The sequence below is a fragment of the Pongo pygmaeus genome, chromosome 1 (genome assembly GCF_028885625.2).
Source record: "Pongo pygmaeus isolate AG05252 chromosome 1, NHGRI_mPonPyg2-v2.0_pri, whole genome shotgun sequence".
Classification (NCBI taxonomy): domain Eukaryota; kingdom Metazoa; phylum Chordata; class Mammalia; order Primates; family Hominidae; genus Pongo; species Pongo pygmaeus.
In genome coordinates, this window is record NC_072373.2 from 184,271,609 (window position 1) to 184,291,466 (window position 19,858).

Below are 19,858 nucleotides of genomic sequence, written 5' to 3' on the forward strand. Positions count from 1 at the left end.
GAGGTTGCAGTGAGCCGAGATCGCATCACTGCACTCCAGCCTGGATGACAGAGCGAGACTCCATCTCAAAAACAAAACAAAACAAAACAAACAAACAAAAAACAGGAAGGGTAATTAACCAAGGGCACACTACAAAATGACTACAGAGTAGGGACTGGAATAGGAGATTCAAATTCCCAGTCTGAGGGGAAGTCAGGAGTCCCAAGACCATAGGAGTGGTATGGAGAGGTCTTGTGAGCAGTGGAAGAAGCTGAGAATATACTTTGGAGATTTCAATCATTTGAGGGGGTGGGAGGGGAAGAGAGGGTGTTTAGGGACAAGCCATGGACTGAATATTGCTCCAGAAGGACAGGGGTGGGAGTTTCAAAACGAGACTTGAGGAATTTAGGGAAGCAGAGATGATCAGTTTGGCTTCCTTCCCTTCCCCAACACAGAATACAAAATAGAGAAACGGCACGAGTTATTCCAGGATTTGAGGAGGACGCCTCTTTTGCAGGAGGACGCAGTGAACAGCCAAAGTCATCTGACACCCTTTTCCATCTTTTTCCCTCTAGTATCCCAGTTTCAAGGCCCAGGAAAGGCAGGGACTAACATATGGAGCCGTTACCCAGAGTTCAAACGGTTAATCTCTAAGAATTCATTCTCTGACACCAGGCACAGCTCTTGTCCCCCTCTCTGGGACCGTCCCCTCTGAGCCCCAGGTTGGCAGCTTCCCTGAATTCCTTCTGGGATATAATTTGTAATTCGGCAGGGCTCTGGGACCCAGGCTCAGAGACCCAGGCTCTGCTCCCTCCTCAGGTTCCAGGAGTCAGGGCTTGCTCTAAGGGAGGAAATAAACAGGCCTTTCCCTTGCTCCCTCTCCCTTTCCAGGACAGGGCCCAGGGACCGAAGAGCTTCTGTCTTTCCCTGCCACACCCCCACGCTGCAGCCCAGACAAGGAGATTCCTTGTGTCCCGACCTCAGGCAGGCATCCTTGTGACCAAATGGTGGAAGGCTGGGGACAGGGTGGGGGAAGGGCAGTCACCAAGTCAGAAAAGATGACACCTCCCCTATCCAAGATTCTGGTACACCCCCAAAGCTCTGAGACCTTGAGCTTCTCTCTCCCTGGCTCCCATCAACAAAGGACAGAGGAGGCCAGGACTCATCTGCATATAAAAGGCCTGGAGAAACTGAAAAGGCATGGACACACAGAAGCTGAACCTCCCGGAAGGGAGATATGGAGTCAGAATACAGGAGTAGGGCCAGACACAGCAGCTCATGCCTGTAATCTCAGTACTGTAAGAGGCTGAGGCAGAAGGACTGCTTGAGCCCAGGAGTTCAAGTGCACCCTAGGCAACATGGTGAAACCCTGTCTCTGGAAAAAAATACAAAAATTAGCCAGGCATGGTGATGCATGCCTGTAGTCTTAGCTCCTTGGGAGGCTGAGGAAGGAGGATCATTTGAGTCCAGGAGGTCGAGCCTGCAGTGAGCACTACTGCACTCCAGCCTGGGCAACAGAGGGAGACCCTGTCACCCTATCTCAAAAAAAAAACAACAAAACAAAACAAAAAAATGGAATACAGGAATAGGGGCAACACAGGGACAGGGTAAGACAGGGGACCATGGCAGGGCAAGCCAAACAGACTTGAGAGGAATAAATGGAGGCCCCTGAAAGCTTCTCTCCCTAAAAGCAGTCAGGAGTGCTGGCCCAGACAGGGATGCAGGGATGGAGCCACAAAGGAAGTGAGATCCGCTAGGATAAAATGAGAACACTCTATTTAAAAAGTGAGAACCTTCTGAAAAGAAGCACAAATATCTGACAATGAGAAACTTTCCTGCCAGGAGGGGTGACATGTTCCTGTTCACAAGAAGTAATGGTATGGATGATAAATAATGTGATCTCACTTAGCAGCAGGGGCTCAGATACCCCTATATGACCTACCACCATCCAAGGACCCGTACAAAGGGCTACCCATCCTGGCAGGAAATGACATCACTCAGCAGGTAGGAAGGGGTGGGTCTACCAGCCCAAACACTTCTGGGAGGGCCAATCCATAGAGGGTTAGTCCTGAAGGTCCATGTCCCTCCTCAATCCTCCATCTTGGCCAAGAGAGGGGCCAAGGCTTCTAGACTTGGGTGAAGTAATTATGCCCCCATCTCTTCATCTGTTAACTCCAGGGAGTCCTAAATTCCTTAAATCCTTACTTAGCTGGGGGGAGTAGTGAGAGATACTAAACACCAAAAGCCATAGGTCAATCCTTTAGAGTCAATATCTCTATAGAAATATCTCTAGGGGCTGGGCATAATCCCAGCACTTTGGGAGGCTGAGGTGGGAGGATCCCTTGAGCCCAGGAGTTTGAGACCAGCCTGGGCAACATAGGGAAACCCTATCTCTACAAAAAAAAAAAAAATTAAAAAATAAGCCGGGCATGGTGGTGCACGCCTGTGGTCCTAACTATGGGGGAGGCTGAAATAGGAGGATCGCTTGAGCCCAGGAGGTCAAGGCTGCAGTGAGCTGTGATCATGCCACTGCTCTCTAGCTTGGGTAACAGCATAAGACCCTGTCTCAAAAAAAAAAAAAAAAAAAAAGAAAGAAAGAAAGAAAGAGCAAGCTAGCTCTAGGGACCCAATAATTGAGGGATAAAGAGAGAGACTCCCTAGGGACTAGAGAAATGATGAGCCAGGTTTCCATGGTAACTGATTTCAGTGCAGCCTCTTCCTAGTCTCAGACTGAGGGAGAATCAATTTTGGGGGAGACCACAGCTAATGGATAAAAGAGCCACAGGATTACAAAAGGGTGGAATAGTTGTTACAAGAAGGTCACATCATCCTGGCACTGCTCCCAGAACCAGTGGGCCTCGAAGCCCAGCTTGGCACTCTCATCCTCTGGTGATTCAGGTGGTCCACCTTGAAGCCTCTCCCCTGGGGGCTTCCACACAGCTCTCAAGCTCCCTAGTCTGGTGGTTGCCACATCCATCTCAGTCCTGGCCTTCTCTCCACCAGCTATAACTTTTGCCCAGTCCATCTCGGGACGTGGAGCCCCAGGTGGGCCCTGTTCATCCAGCTCGCTGGGGGCCACTGCATCCAGGAAGCTGCCAATAGAGACACTGTCCAGCTGGTCGGTGGTGCTGGTGTCTGGCAGGCTGTCCCAGCTGCCTCGCCTTGAGCGGCCTGGGCTCCCGCCTGTCAGGCTATATTGACTGCTGGTGAGGCTGCTGCAATGACTGGTCAACGTCCCCCGCTCCTCCAACAGCCAGCGCACTGCCTCGATGCCCTCATTCAAGGTCACCAGCTGCTGCAGGATCTTCACATCGATGGCTCGCAGGTAAGCCTGGGGGAGTGGGAGAAGGAATTAGTCCCAGTTCTGGGGCGTGGGTTTCCCCAGCGTTTCCACAGGCCACTACCTGGTGGTTCAGCCAACCATGTTTCACTTTAAGATGGATGGAATTATAACGGCTTGCAGTGTAGGCTTCAGAAGCAGACAGACTGCTGCCTAACATTTCAGCTCTACCACTGATTAGACGTATCTTCTTTGAGCCTCAGTCTCTTTGTTTGCAAAACAGGATTAAATCACTTACCTCACAAGGTAGCTGTGAGGATTCTGAAATGCTGTCTATTAAGTACTCAGCACAGTGCCTAGCACAGAGGAAGGTCTCAGTAAATGTCAAGTATTAAAATCCAATCCTACTAAGCTTTGAACTTCATATTTAGGGTACTTCTTTTTTTTTTTTTTTTGAGATGGAGTTTCGCTCTTGTTGTTCAGGATGGAGTGCAATGGCGCAATCTCGGCTCACTGCAACCTCCCCGCCTCCTGGGTTCAAGCGATTCTCCTGCCTCAGTCTCCCAATCAGCTGGGATTACAGGCATGCACCACCACACCCAGCTAATTTTGTATTTTTAGTAGAGACGGGTTTCACCATGTTGGCCAGGCTGGTCTCAAACTCTTGACCTTAGGTGATCCACCCACCTCAGCCTCCCAAAGTGCTGGGATTACAGGCATGAGCCACCATGCCCAGCCACAGGGTACTGACTACTGAGCCTGCCCATATTCACCAGAAAGACATAGAAACAAAGAATAGCAAGATAGGGTGTTAATCAGGAAGTAGATTGGGCCAAAAGGAGGCAGGAGCTGGGGGATAAAGAGAGCTAACCTGGTTCCCTGGTCTCTTCAGGGCATTGGTAGCAGCCGCCGAGAGGGGAAAGTATTGGCCAGAGCTTAGAAGGATCAGAATCCCACTGGCTGGGCATTCAGGGCTTCACCCCTGTACACACCAGTCTACCTGTCTGTACTGGAAGTAAATTTGACTTACAGGGTAATCTCAAGCGTCCATTCCAGCTCAGATGCACTGTTACCTTCCCTAAGCACAAGTCTGAACCTGTCTCTCCCTGCTCAAGAGCCTTTATGGGCATTGCACTGCTCTTAGAGAGTGCGGAATCCGAACATCTACAATAGCAGGGAACTCTGCCCTCCTCGTAGAGAATGAAATCTAAACATTTTAGCAGCTGGCATTCAAAAGCCTGTAACATGTGGCTCTCGCCCATCTCTATAGCTTCGCCTCTAGCATTCTGCTCTGTGAACCCAAGGTGCTGCCACAAATGACTTTATAAAACTAGTTTTATTTAGTTTTACTTTTATTATTATTTTTTGAGACAGGGTCTTGTTCTGTCACTCAGGCTAGAGTGCAGTGGCACAGTCATGGCTCACTACAGCCTCCATCTCCTGGTCTCAAGCAATTCTCCCACCTCAGCCTCCCAAGGAGCTGAGACCACAGGCGTGCACCACACCTGGCTAATTTTATTTTTTGTAGAGACAAGGTCTCACCTTGTTGCCCAGGTTGGTCTCAAACTCCTAGGCTCAAAGCAATTCTTCCACCTCGGTATCTCAAAGTGATGGGATTACGGGTGTGAGCCACCACACCCAGCCCAGTTTTATTTCTAATCAAAGTAACAGATGTACAGAGATTAAAGAGGCAAACAGTTCCACAAGATTATGAACGTGAACAGTTCTCCCATCCTGGTCCTACTTCCCAGAAACAACTATTATTATTTATTTAGCTGTTTATTTTGGTATTTACCTCCTAATCTCCATATTTATATTGCTATTTCTTGGTATTTAAATATTAGGCATTTTCTATTGATTTCCCACACTATATAAGATTAAGGATTTAACTTTCTTTTTTTTTCTTTTTTGAGACAGAGTTTCTCTCTTGTTGCCCAGGCTGGAGTGCAATGGCGCGATCTTAGCTCACTGCAACCTCCACCTCCAGGGTTCAAGCAATTCTCTTGCCTCAGCCTGCTGAGTAGCTGGGATTACAGGTATGACCTACCAGGCCTGACTAATTTTTGTATTTTTAGTAGAGACAGGGCGTCACCAGGTTAGCCAGGCTGGTCTCAAACTCCTGACCTCAAATAATCTGCCCACCTAAGTCTTCCAAAGTGCCAGGATTACAAGGCGTGGACCACCACGCCCAGCCAGGATTTAACTTTCATCCCACTCCCCATTCCCCTGCCATACAGATACCCTTCCCATCTTCCATCCTCCTAATAGGCAATAAAATTACTCAGTGTTTACTTTATTAGGATTTGGAAATGCTCTTCACAGCTAAGCCATGTAGTTTACTATAGTTACTTTTTATTTCTTACAACATTTTATCCTTAGAATTATTATTATTATTATATTGCCTAGTTTGCTATGTAGTTATCAGTAAGTCAACCTCAAACACTCTCTCAATTCTCTGAATTTCCCTCTCCAGGCTTTTGAATGCGTGACATGTTCTATCTATTCCATCTTCTGAGAGGCATCTCTTAAGTAGCCCTCTGCTCTGCTTCTATCTGTCCTTGCTGCACAATTGCCCTCCAGGGATCTCCCTTCATTATCATCTTGGTAATTCCTTTGCCTCTTTCCTTAGCTGGATCCCTTGTTTCTTAGATTCCATATCTTCTTTTTTTTTCATTTACTCCTTCATTTGGGTGAATGGTTCTCTCCCTCTAGTAGCATCCTGAGAAAGTTGGCATAAGAGGTAAATTTATTGAAGCTTTGCATGTTTTAAAATGTTATTACACATCCATAAGAAATAATGAAATCATGTCCTTTGCAGCAACATGTATGCAACTGGAGGCTATAATCGTAAGTGAATTAATGCAAGAGCAGAAAACCAAATACTGCATGTTCTAACTTATAAATGGGAGCTAAACATTGGGTATATGAACATAAAGATGGTAATGATAGACACTGGGGACTATTGGAGGAGGGAGAGAGGTGGGGGCAAGGATTGAAAAATTAATTGTTGGATACTATGCTCACTTCCTAGGTGATGGTTTCAACAGTATCCCAAATCTCAGCATCATGTGATATACCCATGTAACAAACCTGCGCAGGTACCCCCCTCTGAATCTAAAATAAAAGTTGGGCTGGGCATGGTGGCTCTTGCCTGTAATTCCAGCACTTGGGGAGGCCAAGAGAAGAGGATCACTTGAGTCTAGGAGTTTGAAACCAGCCTAGGTAACAGAGTGAGACACTGTCTCTACAAAAAATTTAAAAATTAGTCAGGTGTGGTGGTACGTGCCTGTAGACCCAGCTCCTCGGGAGGCGGAGGTGAGAGGATGGCTTGAGCCTGGGGGGTCAAGGCTGCAGTGATCCATGATGGTGCCACTGCACCCAGCCTGGCTGACAGAATGAGATTTCTCTCAAATAAGATAAAATAGGGCCGGGCATGGTGGCTCAAGCCTGTAATCCCAGCACTTTGGGAGGCTGAGGCGGGCGGATCATAAGGTCAGGAGATCGAGACCATCCTGGCTAATATGGTGAAACTCTGTCTACTAAAAATACAAAAAATTAGCTGGGGGAGGTGGTGGGCGTCTGTAGTCCCAGCTACTCGGAAGGCTAAGGCAGAAGAATGTCATGAACCCCGGGGGGCGGAGCCTGCAGTGAGCCGAGATCACGCCACTGCACTCCAGCCTGGGCAACAGCAAGACTCCGTCACACACACACACACACACACACACACACACACACAAAAAGATAAAATAAAAGTTGAAATTATTTTTAAAAAGTTATTAATCTTTCCTCACACTGTTGATGGTTTGGCTGGATATAGAATTCCAGGTTGAAAATAATTCTTCCTCAGGGGTTAAGGCATTGTTCCATTGTCTTATTTTATTTTTGAGACAGGGTCTTACTCTATAGCCCAGGCTGGAGTGCAGTGGTGGCACAATCATGGCTGACTACAGCCTTGATCCCCTGGGCTCAAGCAACCCTCCTGCCTCAGCCTCCTGAGTAGCTGGACTACAGGCATGTACCTACACCTGGCTAATTTTTAAATTTTTTTTGTAGATGGGGTCTCACTATGTTGCCCAGGCTGGTCTCAAACTCCTGAGCTCAAGGGATCTGCCCATCTTGGCCTCCCAGAGTGTTGGGATTATAGGCATGTGCTATGGCACCCAGCCTCCATGTCTTTTAATTTTCGGTGTTAGCCTTTAAAAATCTAATGCCGTTCCGATCCCTGATCCTTTGCATGTGATCCGTTTCCCATTCTTGCTGGAAGCTTTTAGGATCTTCTCTTTGTTCCCAGTGTTCTGTTTTTACAGCAATTTGCCATGGTGTGGGTTATTTTCATCTATTGAGTTAGCCACTTGATGGGCCTTTTCAATCTGGAAACTGACGTTCTTCAGTTCTGGGAGATTTTTAAAAATTATTTCTTTGATGATTATCCTCCAGTATTTTTCTGTTCTTTCTGGGAATCCTATTACTTGGACAGAGGGTGTCCTGAACTGATCCTCTATGTTTTTGTTTTTGTTTTTCACTCTTGCATCTCTTTCTTTTTTTTTTTTTTTTTTTTTTGAGACAGAGTTTCGTTCTGTCGCCCAGGCTAGAGTGCAGTGGTGCGATCTTGGCTCACTGCAAGCTCCACCTCCTGGGTTCACGCCATTCTCCTGCCTCAGCCTCCCGAGCAGCTGGGACTACAGGTGTCCACCACCACACCCGGCTAATTTTTTGTATTTTTAGTACAGACAGGGTTTCACCATATGAGCCAAGATGGTCTCAATCTCCTGACCTCGTGATCCACCTGCCTCGGCCTCTCAAAGTGCTGGGATTACAGGTGTGAGCCACAGCACCCAACCACATCTATTTCTATACTTGCTCTAGTTTCTGAAATATTTCAACTTTATCAACTCCTCTTTTTTTTTTTTTTTTTTTGAGATGGAGTCTCACTCTTGTCCCCCAGGCTGGAGTGCAATGGCGCACATCTTGGCTCACTGCAGCCTCTGCCTCTCGGGTTCAAGTGATTCTCATTACTCAGGCTCCCAAGTAACTGGAATTACAGGTGTCTGCCACTACATCTGGCTGATTTTTGTATTTTTAGTAGAGATGGGGTTTCACCATGTTGGTCAGGCCGCTATCGAACTCCTGACCTAAGGTGATCTGCTGCCTCGGCCTCCCAAGTGCTGGGATTACAGGCATGAGCCACCACACCTGGCCTATTATCAACTCTTCGGTTTTTCTTTTTTCTTTTCCCCCCCATGATGTGTTTATTTCCAAGTGTTGTTTCTAGTTCTCTGAATGTTTACCTTTTTACACCTTCTTGTTTTTGTTCATGGCTACAATATTATCTTTTATCTCTTTAAGGATATGCATATGCTTAATGATTTTTATAAGTTCGTATCTCTCTGTATTATCTCCATTTCATTTAAGTTGCTTTTGCTTTTCCTTTTTTTTTCCTTTTGAGACAGAGTCTCATTCTGTCACCCAGACTGGAGTGCAGTGGCACGATCTCGGCTCACTGCAACCTCTACCTCCTGGGTTCAAGCGATTCTCATGCCTCAACCTCCTGAATAGCTGGGATTACAGGTGCCCGCTACCACGACCAGCTAATTTTTGTATTTTCAGTAGGGATAGGGTTTCATCATGTTGGCCAGGCTGGTCTCAAATTCCTGACCTCAAGTGATCATCCCGCCTCGGCCTTCCAAAGTATTGGGATTACAGGCCTGAGCCACCATGCCCGGCCTCAAGTTGCTTTTTCCTATTTATTTAGGTCTATATAGAGGGTCAGATGTCTATGATCTTTAACTGCTGCTCACCCTTCAGAGTGGATCTCTACAATGACTAGAAACCGTGTATGTATGAAGCTTGCCAACTCTGAGCCTCACTACAGGATGATCTGATTGGGCTGTTTAATTGGAGGTCTAAAGTCTGTATCTTTTTTTTTCTCTTGAGTTAATCGTATTCCCCATACAATACCACTCTAGAGAGTATAATGTAAGCAAGGCTTCCAGTATCTTAGGAGCCAAGTAGGGGTAAAGGCTTGGAGAGGTATTTCATGATTTAGTACTTTTTAAAGTTTTTGTAGAGACAAAGTCTCGCTACGTTGTCCAGGCTGGAGTGCAGTGGCGTGATCATAGCTCACTGTAGCCTCAAACTCCCAGGCTCAAACTCCTCACCTCAGCCTCCCAAAGTGCTGTGATTACAGGCATAAGCCATTGTGCCTGGCCGTATTTAGTATATTTTTATTTAGTCCCTCTTGTCCTCAACTATGCTCAGTGTCTTTTAATCTAGAGACCTTCTGTTCTATTCTCTATATATAAAGTCATTCGTCACGTAACAATGGGGATATGCTTAGAGAAATGCACCAGCAAGAGGTTTTACTGCTGTGCAAATATGAGAGGGTAAATGCACAAACTAGATGACATTTTAAAAAATTTACATACTTTTTAAAATATGGAAAACAAAATGTCCCAGCACAATTACTGAATATCAATCCCTACTTGATCTGCTATGCCAATATCAAGTGCCATATATCATATTTGTGCATATGCTGCGTTATAATATTATGAAATCACTATCGTATATGCTGTTCATCATTGACCGAAACATCATATAAATATTTGTATGTGTGTACACACTTATATACACATAATAAATGTTTATTTATACATATATGTGCATATATACACACATGATAAATGTTTATTTGACATATGTAGTCTATAATTGATCAAAATGTTTATATGGTAATCCCAGCACTTTGGGAAGCTGAGGAGGACAGATCACTAGAGGTCAGGAGATCGAGACCATCCTGGCTAACACGGTGAAACCCCGTCTCTACTAAAAATTACAAAAAAAATTTTAGCCAGGCGTGGTGGTGGGCGCCTGTAGTCCCAGCTACTCAGGAGGCTAAGGCAAGAGAATGGCATGAACTCAGGAGGTGGAGCTTGCAGTGAGCTGGGATCATGCCACTGCACTCCAGCCTGGGCGACAGAGCGAGACTCCGTCAAAAAAAAATAAATAAATAAAAAATAAAATAAAAAATTAGCCGAGCATGGTGGCTCTTGCCTGTAATCCCAGCTACTCGGGAGGCTCAGGCAGGAGAATCACTTGAACCCGGGAGGCAGAGGTTACAGTGAGCTGAGATGGTGCCACTGTACTACAGCTTGGGTGACAGAGCGAGACTCTGACTCAAAAAAAAAAAAAAAAAATTGGCCGCGTGCGGTGGCTCACACCTGTAATCCCAGCACTTTGGGAGACCAAGGCGGGCAGATCACGAGGTCAGGAGATCGAGACCATCCTGGCTAACACGGTGAAACCCTGTCTCTGCTAAAAATACAAAAAAATTAGCTGGGTGTGGCAGCGTGCGCCTGTAGTCCCAGCTGCTGGGGAGGCTGAGGCAGGAGAATGGCATGAACCCGGGAGGCGGAGCTTGCAGTGAGCCGAGATCGCGCCACTGCACTCCAGCCTGGGTGACATAGCAAGACTCCATCTCAAAAAAAAAAAAAAAAAATTTACATGGATGTTTATATGTTATACGTGGTCTGACATTGACCAAAACGTCATTATGTGTGTATGTGTATTTACATATACAGGTCAGATCCCGCAGGTCACACACACACAGTAAATGTTTTTTGTTATTTGAAAAATGTTTATTGAATTATTCAGGAAATAACTGCTTTATTCACATCTATGATAAACCAGAGTAAGACCATGTATTAATATTTGTACATTGAGGCCAGGCGTGGTAGCTCACTCCTGTAATCCCAGCACTTTGGGAGGTCGAGGTGGGAAGATCACCTGAGGTCAGGAATTTGAGACCAGCCTGGCCAACATGGTGAAACCCTGTCTCTAATAAAAATACAAAAATTGGCCGGGCATTGTGGTGCACGCCTGTAATCCCAGCTACTCAGGAGGCTGAGGCAGGAGACTTGCTTGAACCAAGGAGGCAGAGGTTGTGGTGAGCCAAGGTCATACCACTGCACTCCAGCTTGGGCAACAGAGCAAGACTCTGTCTCAAAAATATATATATATATATTTATTTATACATTGAGAAAATTAGACACTGGAATTAAATGGACCTAGATTCGAGTTCCAGTTTTGCCATTAATGAGCCATATGAAATTAAAATTTATTTCTTTAAACCTTCTTTATTATAATATGAGGTACTATGTAAAGGTTTGTCATGAGACATCAAAGGAACATATTAACATGCATATCATACCATCTGACAAGTATAATACTGTAAATCAATAAATGGTAGGCTATTTGGCTCTACATATTACTATGGTCGACTTATTTACTATGTGTTATATTACTCTGTGTGTGTGTGTGTGTGTGTGTGTGTGTGTGTGTGTGTATGTGTGCAGGTTTTCATCCAGTTTTTGGCTCATAAGTCCCATAGCCATTGTTACAGTTTTTGTTATAATGCTGGGGCACTCAGAAGTAGGCTTCAGGAAACAGAGTCTCTTTCTGACCTTCTCCTGCTCTCCTCTCACCTTCCCAGAGTAGAACTCTAATCTGATTGTGGGTCATAAGACCCTCATTCCAGAGAGGGTCCTGACTCATACCCTGGAGGAAGGAATGCCGCAGAGAGAGGCCAATAAGAATCTAAACAGACAGGCTTTGCTGGGTTTTGATCAGACCCTTTTTGTCCAATAACATTTTGATATGGTTGTCCATGTTTCAATTGTGGACAACCAATAAAGTCTCTTTAAAAGGCCCAAAGGACCAGGCACAGTGGCTTAAGCCTGTAATCCCAACACTCTAGGGGACTGAGGTGGGAGGATCGCTTGATCCCAGGAGTTCAAGACCAGCCTGGGCAACATAGGGAAACCCTGTCTCTACCAAAAAAAAAAAAAAAAAAATTAGCTGAGTGTGGTATTGCACACCTGTAGTCCCAGCTACTTAGGCGGCTGAAGTGGGAGGATTGCTTGAGCCAGAGAAGTACACGCTGCAGTGAGCTGTGATTGCACCATTGTACTCCAGCCTGGGCAACAGAACCAGACCTTGTCTCAAAAAATAAAAAAAGGTCCCCAAGGACAGGATTCAGGGAGCTTCCAAGTAGCTGAACAGATGGAGGGTGGTGCACCCAGGGAGAGCACAGAAGTTTCGCACCCCTTCCCGTATGCCTTGCCCCATGCATCTCTTCATCTATATCCTTTGTAATATCCTTATAATAAACCAGTAAATGTGTTTCCCTGAGTTCTGTGAGCCACACCAGCAAACCAATCAAACCCAAGGAGGGGGTCATAGGAACCCCAATTTGAAGCTGGTTGGTCAGAAGGTCAGGAGGCCCAGATTTACGACTAGTTACTGAAGACGGGGACAGTCTTGGGGACTGAGCCCTCAACCTGTGGGATGTGACACTGTCTCCAGGTAGACAGAGTTGAAATTAAATTAGTAGACACCCAGCTGGTGTCTGCTGCAGAACTGATTGCTTGCTTGCTGGTGGGAAGAAATCCTCATATATTTTGGGGTCTTCCGTATTAATGATTATTGTTGTGTTGTATTAGGTGAAAAAATTTAAAAAACACACACACACAGTTTAGGGTTTTCTAAACACTATGGCAAAAGCATAGAAAAAAATTTTATACCTGAAATTATTTGTGTTTTTGGAAGCATATCACAACTCTAATTCAATTAAACAAATGATTATCGGGTACATGGATTTGCTAATAATTACAAAGATAATGGAGAAATTGTTCCTGCTTAATAGAAGCTTGCAGTCTCAATAAGGGGAGATGAACATAAATAACTGCGATATCACAGACTGTACAGACTATTAACTTGATAAAGGAGATTATCTTCAATTATTTCATCCTGGAGACAAATATATGAACAGTGAAAACAACTGTCCTAGTCCATGACCAAACTAAATACGTTATACAAAGCTCCTCATACTGAAAACACTTGTCCTGCTGTTTTCCCCTCCCTCCTTTCCTTCCTTTCTGCCTCCTTCCATCCCTCCCTTCCTTCCTCTTTCCAAAATTTACATCTACAGCCAGGCACGGTGGCTCATGCCTGTAATCCCAGCACTTTGGGAGGCTGAGGCAAGTGGATTACCCGAGGTCAGGAGTTCAAGACCAGCCTGGCCAACATGGCAAAACCCCGTCTCTACTAAAAATACAAAAATTAGCTGTGTGGTGGCGGGTGCATGTAATCCCAGCTACTCGGGAGGCTGAGGCTGCAGTGAGCTGAGATTGGGCCACTGCACTCTAGCCTGGGCAACAGAGCAAGACTCCATCTCAAAAAAAAAAAAAAAGAAAGAAAACAACAACAACAACAAAACTTACATCTCCAGTCTTCTGCTAGAAAAAGAATTAGCTGGCACCTGGTTGCACAGTTAGGGAGGGGATCTTAGAATATGACTGTTAAACATTCAACCAGCCCTTTTGTTTTCAGCCCCACTTGTGCCCCCAGTTCCAGAAATACCTGGTGCTTCCAACCCCTAAAACCTTTAAGGGTTTTTGCAGCATAAAATGTGTTGCTTTGGCAGGGTGCGGTGGCTCTGTAATCCCAGCACTTTGGGAGGCCGAGGCGGATGGATCACCTAAGTTCGGGAGTTCGAGACCAGCCTGACCAACATGGAGAAACCCCATCTCTATGAAAAATACAAAATTAGCTGGGCATGGTGTCACATGCCTGTAATCCCAGCTACTTGGGAAGCTGAGGCAGGAGAATTGCTTGAATCTAGGAGGCGGAGGTTGCGGTGAGCCAAGATTGCGCCATTGCACTCCAGCCTGGGCAACAAGAGCAAAACTCTATCCCCCCCAAAATAAAAAAGTGTTGCTTTTCAGCTTTCTCCACTGCTGGCTTGGGACTGAGCATTTTTTAGGTCTGAGTTAGTTACCACTCTTCCTTCTGCATTTCAGCTTCCAAAATTTTGTTCCTATTACCTTGTCTCTTATTCTCATTGTCATAACGGCTTCATGCCTTTTATTTATTTTATTTATTTATTTTTCTCTTTTTGAGACAGAGTTTTGCACAGTCATCCAGGCTGGAGTGCAGTGGCGCGATCTTGGCTCATTTCAACCTCCGCCTCCAGGGTTCAAGCGATTTTCCTGCCTCAGCTTCCCAAGTAGCTGGGATTACAGGTGCACCACCATGTCCAGCTAATTTTTGTATTTTTAGTAGAGATGGGGTTTCACCATGTTGGTCAGGCTGGTCTCGAACTCCTGACCTCAGGTGATCCACTTGCCTTGGCCTCCCAAAATGCTGGGATTACAGGCATGAGCCACCGTGCCCGGCCCTCAATCTGGTATCTTGAACTGGAATTCCCACTGACTTTATTCATTCTTCAAGCCCCAGCTCAAATGTCACCTCCTCGAGGAAGTCTTCCTTGCCCTTCCTCGAGATGGAATTAATCCATTCAGTTATGGAACCAATATTTATTGTTTCTTACAGGTGTGGCACTATGTTCGATGAAGAAAGAAAAGGCATCATTTCTTACCTTCAGAGGGTTCACAATCTAGTGGGTAAGATAAGACAATGAAGCAAGCACTTAAAATTCAGTGTGGTTGGCTGGGCATTGTGGCTCAGCCTGCAATCCCAGCACTTTGGGAGGCTGACACAAACGGACTGCTTGAGGCCAGGAGTTTGAGACTGGCCTGGGCAACATAGCAAGACCCTGTCTCTATTAAAAAAAAAAATAAGGCTGGTGGGGTGGCTCATACCTGTAATCCCAGCACTTTGGGAGGCCGAAGCAGGCAGATCACTTGAGGTCAGGAGTTCAAGACCAGCCTGGCCAACGTGGTGAAACCCCATCTCTACTAAAAATACAAAAATTAACTAGGCGGATGCCTGTAATCCCAGCTACTCAGGAGGCTGAGGCAGGAGAATCGCTTGAACCCGGGAGGCGGAGGTTGCAGTGAGCCGAGATCACGCCATTGCACTCCAGCCTGGACCCCAAGAACGAAACTCCGTGTCAAAAAAAATGATAATAAATAAATAATTTAAAAATGAAAAGTTCAGGCCGGGTGCGGTGGCTCATGCCTGTAATCCCAGCACTTTGGGAGGCCGAGGTGGGCAGATCACGAGGTCAGGAGATCGAGACCATCCTGGCTAACATGGTGAAACCCCGTCTCTACTAAAAATACAAAAAATTAGCTGGGTATGGTTGCAGGTGCCTGTAGTCCCAGCTACTCAGGAGGCTGAGGCAGGAGAATGGGCTGAACCTGGGAGGTGGAGCTTGCAGTGAGCCAAGATCACGCCACTGCACTCCAGCCTGGATGACAGAGCGAGACTCCGTCTCAAAAAAAAAAAAAAAAAAAAAGAAAAGTTCAGTGTGGCAAACGCTAGGGGAAACAACTGCTATACAGAGGACTGTAGATACCTAGAGGGCCATAACCTAACCAGGTCAGGAAATGCTTCCTAGGATAAGGGACATGAGCTGAAAATTTGAGGTTAAGAAGGACTCAGATAGGATGGGCGCAGTGGCTCACACCTGTAATCCCAGCACTTTGGGAGGCTGAGGCAGAAGATCACTTGAGGTCAGGACTTCGAAACCAGCCTGGCCAAGAGGGCAAAATCCCGTCTCTACTAAAAATACAAAAGTTAGCTAGATGTGGTGGCACATGCCCATAGTCCCAGCTACTCAGGAAGCTGAGGCAGGAGAACCGCTTGAGCTTGGAAGGCAGAGGTTGCAGTGAACCGACATTGTGCCATCGCACTCCAGCCTGGGTGATGGGAGTGAAACCCTGTGTCAAAAAAAAAAAATAGAAGGACTCAGCCAGACAAAGAGGTGGAGAGAAGCATTTCAAGCAGAGGAAACAGCCTGTGCCTCCTTCCAATTTGAAGCCACCTTTCTGGAGCACAAACCCAACCACATCACTCTACCGTCAAGACTTTTCCAGGAGGCCCTTCCTGGGTTCTATCAGCACTTATCATCCTGTACTAGAAATGTTCTTCTGTCTCCTCCTTCGCTAACCGGACTGTGAGCTCCCTGAGAGCAGATCCTGCCCAGTCCATTTCTGGTGCTCGGCCCAGCACTAAGGAGGTCACATTCAGTTCTGTGATCCTCTTGCCTTTACTATCCTTGACCCCTTTGACGGTTCCCAGGATTCAGGGGTCTGGGTTGTACTGTGTTGCTCGGAAATAAATCTGAGAGCAGATTCTATAATCCTGTGACAGTGGGATTCCCTGACTGTGACAGCATCACTCCCAGAATAGAAGAAAGCAAGGCTTTCTTGCCAGAAAAAGAAACACTCTTTTCACACCATATCTTGAAGAAAATAGAGTATAGGATAAACAGCTCAGGACAGATGCAGCCTCAGAGGCGACTCCAAACCCAATTCTCCTTCCAAGGAGAGTCAGGCTCCCTACTCCTCTCCTTAACATCTACATACCAGACTCTCTGCCCAGCGCTGGGGTCCTGTATGGTTTCCTCATTGCTCAATCCAAATCAGCCCTGGGGTAAAAGCCTGGAAATCCCAGTCCGAGCTCCCAGAGCGGGGACTATCAGAATATTGTTACTACAAAGGTTGTTACTATCATCTGGTTCCACAGTCTCCATCTCCCTCTACCCCCTCCACCAAGACGAGGAAAAACTGAGGCCAGGAGAGAGATAGAGTGCTGCTCAAGACCACAAAACGTTTCAGAAGCAGAGCCAAGACTTGAACCCGTGCCTTCTTCCTTGCCTAAAGCTTTTTCTCAAACTGCCTCTGTGGAGGTGGGTTGTCATAGCAACAGTTCTTTGGGTGGGAGAACTAAGAAGAAGTTGCCACTGTTTCCCATTCCCACATATCCCAGTCTGGCTTGTTCACTCAACCTTTGAATGGAGGGTAGAGGAAGAAAGCAGGAGGGACGAGGCCTAGAGGCAGGACTGACCTTGGCCTCAAGGTTAGGCCTTCCCCCTTTGTGCAAGGAGAGCTGGGAGAGGAACAATTGAAGGACAGTCCTTAGAGGGCTTGAACCAGACCTGCCTTCAGTAGCCCGAAGGGAAACCCCTTGCCCCACCCCTTGTCCTTCCTGGGTGCAACCCAGTAGGCAGGGCAGAGCACAGGAAGAGATTAATATTAATAACATCCTGGCCTGAGGAGGGAGAAAAAAATAGGATGGGGATCTCTCCTCGTTCTGGCCCCAGAAGGCTCCCTCCCTTGTGCCCTTTCTCAGGCAGCCTCAGGCCCAGGCAAGCTGGGTCAAGAATACAGAGAGACAAAATCAAAAGTTACATGCAGCCCCTTAAAGTTTACAGACAGTTTCCACCAAGGCAGAAAAGAGAGCCAGAGGGACTAGGTGTGGCTCTTCCACTGACTCCCTATGTGAGTTCAGAATCTGCAAGCACGTTTTATCTGTAAGATGGGAGAAATGATGACCAGTTTTCTCATTTCAATGACATAAAATGTTTAGACTATCTGGCACAAAGCAGGTCTCAAAGTAAAGATGCAAAGTGCAGTCAGATGATCTGGGTTCAAATCATGGCCCTGCTTTTTGCGTGATGTTAGGCAGTTATTAAACTCCCTGTGCCTCTGTTTTCTTTTCTTTTCTCCTCCCTCCCTCCCTTCCTCCCTTCCTTCCCTTCTTCCCTTTCTTTTTTTCAGACAGGGTCTAGCTCTGAGCTCTGTCACCCAGGCTGGAGTGCAGTGGTGCGATTTCAGCTCACTGCAACCTCCTCTTCCTGGGCTCAAGTGATCCTCCTGCCTCTGCCTCCAGAGTAGCTAGGACTACAGGCACACATCACAACACCCATCTAATTTTTGTATTTTTTGTAGAGACAGGGTCTTGCTTTGTTGCCCAGGCTGGTCTTCAAACTCCTGGGCTCAAGCGATCTGCCTGCCTCGGCCTCCCAAAGTGCTGGGATTACAGGCGTGAGCCACCATGCCCACCCTGTGCCTCAGTTTCTTCATCTATAAAATATCACTTACTTAACAGGGTTACTGTGGAGATGAAGAGAGCATCATGTAAAGTGCTCATCAAGCTGCCTGGCACATGCGCTGGATGAAAGTTAGTTTTCAAAGCAACTAGACAGTCTAGATAGGCTCTTACTAGGCCTTGAGCTAAAGTTGGTACAGTGAGTCAAAGGCAAGCCCCCACTTAGGTGGGTACAGTCACAGCCTTGCTCTGGAGAATTGGGCACTCACCTCCAACCTTCAAGGCCAAGTGCACACTTGGCATTCAAGTCCTTCTCCCAGGGGGACTTTCCTGACTGCTCCGCCCACCAGACCCTCTTCCCAGCCTCTCAGCTCAGGCATCAGAGCCCTGGCTGGTCTCAGAGCCCCCATGACTTCCTTCCCCTGCTCCTTCACAGACCAGCTTGGCACAGGCTGGGCACACAGGAAGACTTATTAGCTGACGTACTCACTGTGGGCTCCTGGTTGTGAGCCATGAAGCCGATGGCAATTCCTCAGTTCCCCAGAACTGGCTGCAAAGTAGTGGCAGGTGTAAATCACCCACTTCACCGGAATCAGGGCCCTGGGGAACCTGCCAGGGCCTCAGCTGCCCTTTTGGCTCTGAATCTAGACCAGCAGCAATAGAGAAAGGGGAGGGTTGCTGTTTCCTCTTCTCCCCAAGAATGTACAGATGAGATCCAAATATCCAGTTTACCTGGGAGATTGGCTGGGAGGAGACTGAGTCTGAGGCGAGGGAATCAGCACCAATGGTGCTGCTACTCTCTGTCCCTGCTATGGGTCTAGGAACTTTCCATTATTTTAAGTAGGGCTGGGGGATGTAGAGGAAACGGAGGTTTTCAGTGCCCCTGGTCCAGGTAGTTTTCAGCAGATAGGCCCCTTTACCCACATCTTTTCTGTGCTGAACACTGCGGCCTCACAGGAACTTAAACCCTTTCCTGGTTAGCAGAAGGAGAAAAAACCGGTTGTCTTACAACGGGGACTGGCGGGGAATAGGTGGCCCATACAGGCGGGGGGAATTTGTGCTGCGTTGAGTTCTCAGTACTTCCCAGTCCTCATCTCTCTCCTCCCAATTATTTGGCAAGAATAACTTCCAAAACCCACTGCTCCCACCCCAAGTCCTCAGGACCATCAACACCCCACTCACTCTTGGGGCACAAGTAATGGACGTCACTCCATCTCCACCCCAGCGTTTACGGATTGACCTGGGAGGGATTCTGAGCAGTTAGGTGGAGAGTTTTAACTGCCTCCTCTCCAGCTTAACTCTGGGAGCATGAGTTCGTCCCTCCCGGCCCTACACTGGGGACTCGTCCCCTTGGCCCATGGAGTCTGCACTCACCAGCTCCATCTTCAGCGCCATGATCTTGTCCCCCAAGTCGTGGCCGGTGCTAGGCGCCCCTGGGAGCAGCAGGGCGCCAGAGGTTCCCAGCTCACACTCGCCTCGCAGCCCGCGAAGCAGCCCTTCAGGGGTCTTCCTGCCAACCTTACCCTCCACATCCCGCAGGTCAGGTGTTTGGGACTCCACGGTCCCCTCCATGCGGGCCCAAGCCCGAAAAGGGCTGGGCGACCGGACGCCGGGGACCGACTCCCGGGGGTCCTCCCTTCGCCGCTGCTAAAGCGGAGCAAAACCGGTGGGTCCCCGCCCGCGCGGCGCGGGGGCGGGAGGAGGGCGCCGTAACACTCAGAAAAGCCGCGCAGCACCGTCTGTGGATATATTCGAGTGCTGCGCACACAACCTCTGGCCCTGCATTGCGTGGGGCTGGGCGATTCT

The 19,858-nt window shown here is 47.3% G+C and overlaps 1 protein-coding gene across 1 annotated transcript; it reads right to left on the bottom strand.

Moving 5' to 3' along the window:
- Nucleotides 1-463: 463 nt before the first annotated feature.
- LURAP1 (leucine rich adaptor protein 1) lies at nucleotides 464-19,858 on the bottom strand. Its single transcript, XM_054489558.2, has 2 exons — nucleotides 19,427-19,858; nucleotides 464-3,310 (listed from the first exon to the last, which is right to left on the bottom strand). The coding sequence occupies exons 1-2, from the start codon at nucleotides 19,622-19,624 to the stop codon at nucleotides 2,789-2,791; spliced, it is 720 nt and encodes a 239-aa protein (XP_054345533.1). The 5' UTR covers nucleotides 19,625-19,858; the 3' UTR covers nucleotides 464-2,788.